Source organism: Symsagittifera roscoffensis, chromosome 9, assembly GCF_963678635.1.
Source record: "Symsagittifera roscoffensis chromosome 9, txSymRosc1.1, whole genome shotgun sequence".
NCBI lineage: Eukaryota > Metazoa > Xenacoelomorpha > Acoela > Convolutidae > Symsagittifera > Symsagittifera roscoffensis.
Genome location: NC_087070.1, coordinates 25,762,720 through 25,774,531, shown reverse-complemented (window position 1 = coordinate 25,774,531; position 11,812 = coordinate 25,762,720). Strand labels below are relative to the sequence as shown.

The window sequence follows — 11,812 nt, the reverse complement described above, 5'->3', positions numbered from 1 at the left end:
ATCATCATGGCTTCCAGTTTCTCCCAGTATTCAATGAATTCTGTAGTGTGTTTGTTCCACACTGGTTGGTATTTTGCAACGAATCTCATCCCGTTGACGTACACTGCCGTGTTTCTCCTTCCGCACTGCCTTTTTGCACCCCTGTTTGATCCAATCAACTGCCCATTCGTCCTTGAGAAGTAAACTACTTAATTCGTAAATCAGCACGCCATATTGGTCAAAAGAATTGATTCACTTGAATCCCTTAGTTGATTCGTGTAGTTCATTGAACAGAATTACTTCGGCGGAGCTTTTAGCGACAATCCGTACTCTTTCGATGGGGGAATGTTAGTTGCGATTTTTGCATGTTCTACGTCCATATGGCGGTGTTCTTACTTTTCCCATCCTTCTTGCCTTTTCCCTCCATGTTGCGTCTCATTTGCCTTGTCTTTTGATTCTTCGCTTTTATTTCTGTCAGGACGAGCTGCTTGGGTCGCCACGCTTAACTACCGACAGCATTCTGCTCAAAGAGAGGTGTCCCATCGTCCTTCTGCTCCCAGTGATGTGCATTTCCTATGGGTCTGCTTTTTGCATCCATTGCATTTCACCGACCACTCTTTTCTGGTTATGTTGACCTCGCACACCGAGCATTCCCATGGTCTGAGATTTTCATCGACATCGTAGCGAAGATTCACTCTTGCCAGTGTTTCCACATGGCTCTTCAGGATTCACGTGTATTGCCTGCACTTTCTCACCATGGTCGGCTACTCCTTGGATGAGTTTATGACGAGGAGGACTGCCAGCCAATCTAATTTAAGCTTCTCTCACTGACGGGCTCCACTACCACCTGATTTGGATTTCGATCACCTTGTGCGTAATTTAAGTACTTCTGCTGAAATTTTGGTGCTATTTATAGAGGGATACATGTATGGAAGTTATGAAACAATCTAGAACGATTAATGACCCGTTTAAAACGTTCTAGATCAGTCTAGAACATTTTACTACTGCTCTTTTCAGTGCCATGCTCAACCTCATCCCCCCTCCCCTCACCTCAGATTGTGAGCTGCCCACACGACTACTACTGCTGTGTAAGTAGCACAGATTGTTCCGACCATACTCATAAAAATACCATAAAAGCTTTCTCATGTTTTTTTCTCTTCAAATCAGAGTTGACTTTTGTGTCGTGATAAAGGATCCAAACAAACACAGAGAGTTGAGGGATTTTTGACAGTCAAAGTAAGAAAATTCAAATCTTGTAACGGTTTTAGTCAAAAAAAGACAAGAAAAACTTTAAAAAAATGTTTACTCCCAAGCATGCTTGTTTTAATCCTTCAAAATTAGACGAAAAACATTGCAAACCGGTATTTATCGACACTGACACTTTTTGAAAAATTTCAAAATCTTGGCTGAAAGGGCTTTAATATGATGTATCACTCTAAAAATTAGGATGATTATTTGGGTTACATGATGAACAACAAAATTAGCCAACTCGCTCACTTTGCTTTGTTCGCTCGAATTAATACCAAAAATAAAAAACTTTTCTCGACGAATTTTTCTCAACGCTGGGAAATGTTTCATGTTCTAATAACAACTGATCGGTCTCCAGCATGATATATCAATAGACGCATTTGATGATTTTTTCTGGCACTTGATTTTGCGTGAAAAGATATTAAAAAAAATAAAACACACCTGAAAACAAAGTTCCTCCCCATTTCCAAGAATCGGAACAAAGAATAAAGGCCCTGGAACTACTACACTGATGAAATCTGGGAATAAATTTGCTAACGGTTACAACCGAAAGCTAATCACAAGGGCACGTATTAAGAGCAAAACGCTATCTACGTGAATCGAACTTCAGCCCTTGACGCTTAAAGAACCGAAACATTAACCACTGATAAAGCGGAGAAAAAGTTCTTCCGAACTGTAAATACTACGTGACCAAAGTGCCACTAAAAAGAATACCATTATTGGCGAGTTTGATTAGAAAAAGAAACAATCAAAATGTAACAAAAGCGTGTAATCTCGCTTCCGTTATCAGGATAATGCTTCTTGAAATTCAAGAACCATTTATGATTGACACATTTTTCACAAAAGCAACCCAATCAGAAAAACTGGATCAGAACAAAAAATAACTCACTGTCGAAATAGTCTTTCACATTTATCACTTCCAAATTGCAAAAACAACAGGTTCCGTCCAGACTCCAGGCCATTTTCGACCCAAGCATAGACGTAAGCTCTGCGCAGAACTTGTCATGAAATTTCAGTTAATGTAAATCAAGAAAAGAGCCGAGTTCTTATGGTTGACACTTTTTTACACAGAGGCCATGAGGAGCCTACATTGTAAAGTAGCCTACAGAAAATGAGACGAAAACACAATATAGAAAGAAATGAAATTTAAAATTGATTGACAAAAATTACATAAACTTGCACGAATGATCTTCCCAAATTTCGTTGGGGAGCACAAACACCAACAGTGTATGCGCATTCAGAATCATTTACCGAGTGCAACTAATCCCTCAATACTAGGTTGACGCCAGTTGGGCTAAAAACAGATGTCAGAAAAATTTGAGATGTTATATGAAATTCAAAGTTGTACGCTCTATTCTCTGAATCACACAAATGCATAAATCTTTTTTGCAGCTTAACCGACGCAAAATGAGGCAATCAAGTCAATATAGAAAAAACCGATCCCATTTAAGCAAAGAAAAATAGCATACAATTATATAAGATCAAAATTGGACAGACTACAATGACTTCAAAATACAATTAAAAAGGTCGAAACAAGAAAAAGTATTGATGAAGAATAAAAACTCCTTAATTTGGACAGTAAGCCGGCAAAATAAATAGACAACAAAAATCCGTTAATTCAACGTTTCAAAAAAATTTTCACATCGAAAAAAGATAAGGTCCGGCCAGGACTCTAACCCAGACCTTGTGTTCTGAAGTCGCGTGCTTTACCTCTAGACCTAAAGAGAAAGGCTTTAAAAGGTGACGAGCATCAATAATCAAGCAGAGTAAACATACATTCATGAGAAGGTCTTTGAGAAGGGCCTTGAACCTAGTGAGAAGGGCCCTAGAGCTAGTGAAAAGGTGAAAAGAAAACAAGGTCCAGCCGGGAATCGAAACTGAGACTGTCGCCTGTAAAAAAGTTGTTTACGTGGAAAAAAGTCTAGTTCCTGTTACAAGTCATTTTTTTCTAGCAAGTGGAAAGAAATCAAATTAGAGAAAACTGGGTCAATAAATAGTTTTTCCATTCCGTTGGTATATCAAAATTAAAAATTTCTTTCGAATCTGGAAAAACGATTCTTTCGAATTTCAGAAAAATATATATGCCCTCAAATCTCTTTAACTCCAAGAAAATATTACGAATGGCACTTTTTGATATAGTTAACCCAACTTGGGAATATGGATCAATGAATAAACTCTTTAATCCGCTGGCTGTTTGAAAATTAAAATCCTCTTTCGAAAATAGAAGTCGATCACATTTTGTGCGACCTTAACACTTTCGCTGATCGATGGAGGAGTCCACTTTATTTTTCACTAATGAAAATAGAAACCGCGAAAAATCAAACTGGAGCATGAACAAAATTTCAGCAAATATTTTTTAAAAAATCATCACGACCTATAAAACCTAAAAAAAGTCTTCACTTCGCCAATTGAAATTTATATATCGGTGAGTAAAATTGTAGCAAAAAATAAACGGTCACAATACTACAGTACCCAGTTACAATACCCTTGCTGATCGCTAGAATGAGGAAAACAATTTCGTAAGAGAAAGAATTTATTGTTGTTCTGTCTTGAGCGAGTAACTGGCCATGGTCATTGAATTGATAGACACTTTGCCTGAGTATTTGATCCTGACTTCTTTAGAGTAGTCCAGAATCTACACAAATAATGATATGTTAGATTCGATGCAGTAAAATAAAACCAAAACAAATGAAGTTATAGTCTTAGCACTAAAACAAGATGGCTAATACGCGGAAAAAATTAACCTGACACTTCAGGGCAAATCGCATTCCACCGTAAATAAAAGGTATGCTTATGCTATAAAACTATAATTTTATGTCCCTATCTTGGAACAATGTGAAATGAAAAAGGGAAGGAAAAAATCAATGTTTTTAATTCTGTTTTATTGATATTTTGTTTCACCTTTTAAAATCATGTTGCTAACATATTAACAATAACAATCGATGCTTCAGTAACATAATTTAGCATTCTTGTATTAATCTAATTGATTTCCATTCGAAAACTGCTTATTTAGAAAAAAAATTTAGCCAGCAGAATACTTGCTAATTGCAATACTAACAGATCAAGTATTATTCCCTGATCACGCCAATACCCTTTTGTGATCATTCAACGTAGGAGGAGGGTGAAATCCCATATGTACCAATGTTCATTTGTACCAAAATTAAAAATCGGTCGTGATTGTACCAAAATTATTAATCTCGAATTCTGATTGGTCAATTTTGGAGCCAATAAATGGTTGTACTAATTGCCTATTGTTCACACAGCATTAAACTATTAGCCAAAGCATCAAGATAGTGACTACCGTAGTCACGTTAACATGTTGCGAGCTTGCCATCAGTGGGTAGGACTATATGCAACAATTAGAGCCGGTTATCCCACCGCCGACTTAAACAGAGTTAGTCGCCTTAGTAGCCTTTGAGCAATTGAACAGTTTTGTGTACAAAAGCGACAGTTTTTTATTTTGGTAAACGGGACTGACTTTTCATTTTGATACTTGTGAATGCCTGTCATGAGGAGGTTGTGGCGATATTGGGTGACGCAAATCAAGTCGACAAAACTTCAAGCCGAATCGTAAAATTAGGGACTTCAAGCCGAACATTTTTTTCTAAAATACATGAAATATGATTAAACTGAAAATAGTTTTGAAGAATTTCTCAATTTATAGTTTTTTCAACTTTAAAGCCTCCAACTGATGTTTAGGCAAGAGGCGAGCTGAGCTTTGCACCACATGCGATACAAAACCAAAAGCCGCTAGGTCGGAAAAAATCGAAATGGTCCAAAAAACAAGACCTACCAAAGCGAATCAGGCTAATTTTGAAACAAAAAACATGCAAAGAAAATAGAATGTGACATTCGAGTCGGAAGAGCACTTACACAGAGACGCAGCTGAGCTTCGCACCACTAGCGATACAACAAAAAGATCGAAAAAACTAGATCTATCATAATGAATAAGGCTAGTTTTAAAACGAAACTATGCCGAAACAATAAAATGTGAAATTAGCATCGGAAGATAATTTACCAAGCGGTAACAAATACCTTGGCAGAAACCTTTTAGGCCGAAAAAAATCAACAAGATTCAGGACTATAAAAAGTCCACGTCGCCCTCAAAAAACATTATTGGCTCGTCAAATGAAACAATATGAGACAACTAAGCCGACAAAATATAGCCCGATGCCTAAGAAGCCCAAAAAAACGAAATGGAAAATTTTTTTAAAACGTTAAGACTAATAAGAAGTTATTAAGCCCCCTCTCCCTTAAAACATTCTCTTTTTCGCTCGTCGAAGGACGCAATATGAATCTGATAAGCCGGTATAATATAGGCCGAAACCTATCAAGCCGAAAAAAAACAAAAAGGCGATGAAAACATTGAATTATAACTAGTATTAAGATTTTTAGCATTTGCTCAACCCACAGATGAGCATAAAAATGTTTCTATTGAAACAACTCGGAATTAGGTCACTAAGCCGATAAAATAAAGGCCGAAATCATTTGGTCAGAAAAAAGTTTTTAATCGAAAAAAAAACAAGAAATATCTACGATGTAAAGGTTTAAAAAATTACCAAGAAACACCTGAGGTAAATAAGAACACTAAAAGCAACTATATTCTTCAAAAATAATAAGTTTCAAATGAGCGATTTAAGTCGTTGATGGAAAAAGCGGAAAATAGGCCGAAAAAAAGTAAACCGGAAGCAACGAAGTCAAAAATTCAAATGCATGCTGAAATCTGTGGACAAAGTTGTTTACGGGAAAAAGTCTAAAAGCCTTGTTGACGGCGTTTTTCATGTTTATAATTTAAGTAGTGCATTCAAGTAGTAACGCTATTCCTAAGTAGTTCATTGTCATGAATAACGCCTATTATGGACTATACTTTCCTCAATTTTCGAAAACTGACAGTTGAAGATAAAGGCGAAACTTCGCTTCGCAAACAATTGCGAGAACACGACAAAAAAAGCAGTCTTATAAATTGTAATAATAAAAAATACAAATAAGCCTCGAATCAGTAAAAACTCAGCTAACTCAGAGATTCGAACATCCGACCTAGAGATAAACAGTCTCACATTTACCACTCAGCCGCCAAATACAAATAGACACAAAATTGCAAGTAATAGTTTGGAACATAAGAACCTGAAGGCATCCACACTAACTTTGCATGTAACAAATCGAAAAGCATAGAGCCATATTATGTATAAATTATCCATTTCAAAAAAATGCGAGCTGTATTGATGTAGAAAACGTCTGAAATCGAGTTTTCATTATTGTTATGTTGTTTGAAACAAATCACTTTTTTCGTTTCATTTGATGAAACAAAATTGCATCGCTATTATTACTATTCGAATGTGAAATCTCATGCTATCAAAAAACGGTAGAGCTTTCCCAAAAGTGGCACCAATAATTGCGACTTAGGTCAGAAAAAAAGAATAGTAGTAGTATAACACTAACGCTCACTAAAGTTCGCTAGTGTAAAGATGAACAGGATCTAGTTCACTATTTCCCCCTTTTGGAACTTGTTAACTATTGCCCCCCCCCCCCCCTATGCATGTATTATTTTTTGATAACCATTTCTGTATAAAATATGCATTTCAAAAAGGCCAAAAATTAAGTGTGTTTTCATTTTGGCGCGTTTGTATTTGTATTACTCACTATTTATATAATACCCACGTAAAAAACTTTAAATTCATATATTTTCTGAAAACTGTTTCAAGCTATTGAAAATGTGACAGCCAAAGTTGAAATTCTGAAAATCGAAATAGGGGAGGGGGATAGTTAACAAGATGCGATGAACAAATTAGTGCTGGAAAAGTTTAAACTTCGGCCTGAAGTCCTTTCGGCTTGAAGTTCCGTCAGCCTGTTGTCCTAGACCCGGGGATATTAGTTGGTGTTGAATTTTCTAACCTTGCTCAAGGGTGCTACAAATGCAACATTCACCAAATCGTCACTTGCTTCAGGCGACAAAACATTTTTCACGTCTGCCCTTCTATTCGTTATATCATCGATTACATCACTTATTACGTCATTAGAGGCAGCAATTTCTATTTCCATATATGGTTCCAACAAGAGAGAGGTCGCTTTTTTCATTGCCGATCTGACAGCTGAAGCTACCGTTGATTGTACAACTGCTGGCGAACAGTTATCCGAGGTTGAAAAATGGTGGAGTACCAGTGACAGATGGTGGGCTTTATAGCCAAGGTGACCACGTTGCAAGCCGTCATAAATACCTGAAGCAAACAATTCGTAGCAGTCACTGTCATAACAATCAGCTAAATAATCTAGTTAAAATATTTCTTGATTAAATCAATTTGACAAAATACCAGTCCCAGGCAGTTTTAGAAAAACTTCCTTTGCCTCGTTTTCATTTTTGATTTCAAATACTAGACGTTTAGAAGAAACGCTGCCTTGCAAACTATCAAACAACTGCAGAATGCTTGCCTGCTTTTACGGCTTGAAGATTTCGGTCCTCGGATCCTTCTGCTGACAGATGATCAGGTTCGAACATCACTAAGTTTTCCAATGGCAAACTACCCTGACTCGTAGAATTGTTCCACAGTGGGTGCACCGATAACTTCACACTGATACTGTTGTCTATTCCACGTAATCGCACCTAAAATAACGCAACATTTCACACTTAGTTTAAAAGGTGTTGTAGTAGACTGAAATTGCAGCAGAGCTCCGAAACAAATAACGCATCAACCGTAAAATCTCCCCCCTTAGGTGACCTAGTGTAGAATGCCCTCCCTAAGCATGTATTAAATCTGAGAATTGATTCTGAAATCACGCAAATAGAATTGGTTTCTACAGTTGTGTATGCGGGATAGCATTTGTATGTCTGTAATTGCTTAGATTAATATTTCAATAATTTTATTCAAGTAAAACGCTTAATATTGAATGAATCTATGGTATTCTCACAGTTGGCTCATGAAAGATATAACAACTAAGCCGACAAATCATAAGACAAATAATAACGTTTTTGAAAGGGAATATTTTCTACTTATTCAGGTCCAGGAACAAAAAAAAACAGGTCCAGGTCAGCTTCGAACCCAGGACCATTGCCATCCCAGGCGTTTTCGTTACCTCCAGACTAAGTGTGCCGGAGACGCTTCAAAATTTCAATTCATTATGATGCAAGAGACTATGTGATTCTGTTAAGCAAGTTGTTAACCCAAAAAAAAGTCTATATTCCGATTTAATAACGGTTGCTAATCGCATGCGTTAACAAAACTTAAACTAACTTCACAACTTAATTTCAAAAAAGTTTGCCTTGTAACACCTCCAATATGTAAATAGTTAAATCTTTTATTCGTCTAAAATGTTCGTCCGACTAGTCGCCTAGCTGAAGGGACCTACTTTTTGATAATTTTTAGGAATATGTACTGATGCGAAAAAAATTTAAAAAAAAATGGTTTTTCTCCAAGTCAATAGCAGTTTCACTACCAAAATCAGTGGCTAGTCGCTTACACAAGAGAGATCCCTACAAGCTGTTCTTCCCATTGAAAAATGGTGCCAAACATGGATCGAAAAAACCGACCAGATAATTTTCTCATGAAAAAAACTCCGATTATTGAAATCTTTCAATTATTGAAAAATGAATCAACAAAAGCATGGGAAACGTTGTTTTTCCCCCTGGTAGATAATTGGATCTCTTTGTCGCTGTTTTTAGCTTGTGACTCCTCGAGCTGTCGTTTTATATCGGTGTTAGGATTTGTCGACATTCTCAATTTGACGTTTCTGTTGCCTGTCAGTTTGAGCTAAAAAATTGAAGTAAAAATTCTATTCAGATTTTAAACGTTTTGAGCAATCTGGAGGAAAGCATACAAACTATGGTTCCCTCTAATGACCCAAAGTTGGGTTAGTCAGTCCATAAAAAATCAACTGAAATCATTCTGGCCAAAAAAAGTGTAAGCAAAAAAATGCGAAGTCAAGGGTAGTAAAATTACACGCATCAGAAGTAAATCAAAAAAACTAAAAACAACTACAATGTAAACTGCGTACAGCAACAAAGAACAATTCTACAATGTGGCATCTAAGCCGAAAAATCAGACGCAGACAAATAATAAGCAGATAACTTTTTTTGAAACGGACTATTTCCCGCTTGAAAAAAAAACAGGTCCTGTCACATTCGAACCTGGAACCATTGCCGTTCCAGGCGTGTCCGGTACTACCAGGCCAAGTGCGCCTAAATTGTGTACAGCAAAAAAATAACATTTCTACGATGTGGTATCTAAGCCAAAAAAACATACGCAGACGAATAATAAGCAGATATTTTTTTGAAACTGATCATTTCTTGCTTGAAAAAAAAACAGGCCCTCTCAGATTCAAACCTGGAATCATTGCCGTCCCAGGAGTATTCGGTACTTCCAAGCCAAGTGTGCAGGAGACGCAAAAAATTTGAAATCTTAATCACAGGAGAAAAAAAAACAACTACAATGGAAACTGCATACAGCAAAAAACATACGATGTGGTATCTAAGCCAAAAAAAACATACGCAGACGAATAATAAGCAGATATTTTTTTGAAACTGATCATTTCTTGCTTGAAAAAAAAACAGGCCCTCTCAGATTCAAACCTGGAATCATTGCCGTCCCAGGAGTATTCGGTACTTCCAAGCCAAGTGTGCAGGAGACGCAAAAAATTTGAAATCTTAATCACAGGAGAAAAAAAAACAACTACAATGGAAACTGCATACAGCAAAAAACATACGATGTGGCAACTAAGCCGACAAAACATTAGCAGACAATGAATAAGCAGACGATTTTTTTAGACGAAATATTTTCCGTTTGAAAAAAAAAAACAGGTCCTGGTCAGATTCCAATCCAAAACTTTTGCCGACCCAGGCGTATTCGTTATCTCCGGACTGAGTGTCCTAGAGACGCTTGGAAATGTGAATTCATAATGAACCAAGATACCAGCTGATTATGTTAAACAAGTTGTTAACTCGAAAAAGTCTATATTCCGATTTGACAAAGATATTTCACATGTCGAAAAAATTAGATGCATCAAAATAAATAAGGCTAGTTTTGAGAAAAATGTCTCGACAATATAATAGGAAATCAGCAGCGGAAGAAAAACTAGCCAGCAGGAAAAAACCAAAAGTACCAAAGAAACTGTTTCAGTTAAAAGAAAACAATAAAAAAAGTTCCTCTCTCTCTCTCTCAAAACAACTACACACGCTAGATTAAGTTTTCAAGCAAAAAAAAAAGAAAATATATTGAAAAAGGTTAGTAAAACTACACTCATCAGAGGTAAATCAAAACACTAAAAACAACTAATGTAATTTATGCACAGCAAAAAGAAACACAATTCTACTATGTGGCAACTAAGCCGACAAAACATAAGCAGACGAAAAATAAGCGGATAATTTTTTTTGAAACGGAATCTTTCTCGTCCTGTTTGAAAAAAAACAGGTCATGTTAGATTCGAACCTAGAACCATTGCGTATTCGTTACCTCCAGGCCAAGTGTGCCGGAGACACAAAGAAATTTGAAATCACAGTGATCTCAACATATATTTACCACGTCTAATTTTGACCATTCTGTGAATAAAGTTATTTACGAAAAAAAGCTCATGTAATACACTTGCTTATGTAGTACCCTAATGCTATACACTTGCTATCGCATGTGTAATTATGAAACATTATATCGCTAAAGCAAAGTACATATTTAAAAGGAATAAATTGTACAACTGTGATATTGATAAACTGATTTGCGGTTGGACAAAGTCTTTACTCAAACAAAAGTTGATTTTCAGAAATTAAAGGTCTGTAAACAATTATCACGCAATTTAACGTCTAAATTGAGTTACTTTGTCGTCCAATTTTCTTAGCCATATTTTTCAGCTATACCCTCATGCGAGGACGAATAGCTCAATTGTTCTCATTTAACGATTATAAACTCACTGTTTTCGACTCTTCGAAACTGGCCGATTTTGCGACAGTCTCTTTTAGCTGCACGTTTAAAGGTCCTAATCTCACGTTTAGTCTAAACTCCGTACTGAGTCTGTGTTTTATGAACTCCAAATGCAGTTGTCCTGTTGCACCTATGACAAAGTCGTCTTCAGGTTTCAGCGTATCTAGCTTCTGAACTCCTTTTACATCCAAAATAGCCAGGCTTGGGTCTTCTCTGTAAATACGATTGTTGCAAGTTCAACATTTTTATAACTTAAATTTAGTTGAAGAAACTATGAATCAATCAAATAAATATTTCTGCAAATTAAATCTTTTTTTTTCTATGCTTAAATCCTAAAATATCTCAAATTTCGTGAAAAATCTGTCTTCAAAAATTTTGCCTTAAGCTGCACTAAAACTACATGCATTTATTTGGCTCTGCGTGTCACATAATAGTGTTCCGACATTAAGAATGGGACGGAGATTTGTTTTCCGGCGTGTTTCAGTTTTTCTACTTTTTTTGCACGCAAAGCAGGTAAAACAAATAATCATTGAACAGGCTCGAGTGATATCTCATTTAAAGCGTTTTTAGTCGTTTCAACAATTTTTTCTGTGTCGAGAAAAACTGATTTGAAATTTTTTTACGTCTAATTTCGAGCGAATAAAGACGAGTGAGCAGGCTTAAAATTGCTTATTTATGCTTAATTT

At 36.3% G+C, this 11,812-nt stretch overlaps 1 protein-coding gene across 2 annotated transcripts in view; it reads right to left on the bottom strand.

Moving 5' to 3' along the window:
- The window catches only part of LOC134854027 (ribosome-releasing factor 2, mitochondrial-like), a 456,739-nt gene that overhangs the window by 170,175 nt on the left and 274,752 nt on the right, over window positions 1–11,812 (bottom strand). The window contains exons 8-11 of one of the 2 annotated variants that reach the window (XM_063870093.1): window positions 11,117–11,339; window positions 7,654–7,825; window positions 7,120–7,442; window positions 3,600–3,862 (exon numbers count right to left, since the gene is read on the bottom strand). The exons of the other annotated variant lie outside the window; for it this stretch is intronic. Coding sequence (XP_063726163.1) covers window positions 3,761–3,862; window positions 7,120–7,442; window positions 7,654–7,825; window positions 11,117–11,339 — 820 coding nt within the window. The 3' untranslated portion in view covers window positions 3,600–3,760. Of the gene's footprint in view, window positions 1–3,599; window positions 3,863–7,119; window positions 7,443–7,653; window positions 7,826–11,116; window positions 11,340–11,812 lie in introns of those variants that run through there. 2 annotated transcript variants of the gene reach the window in all.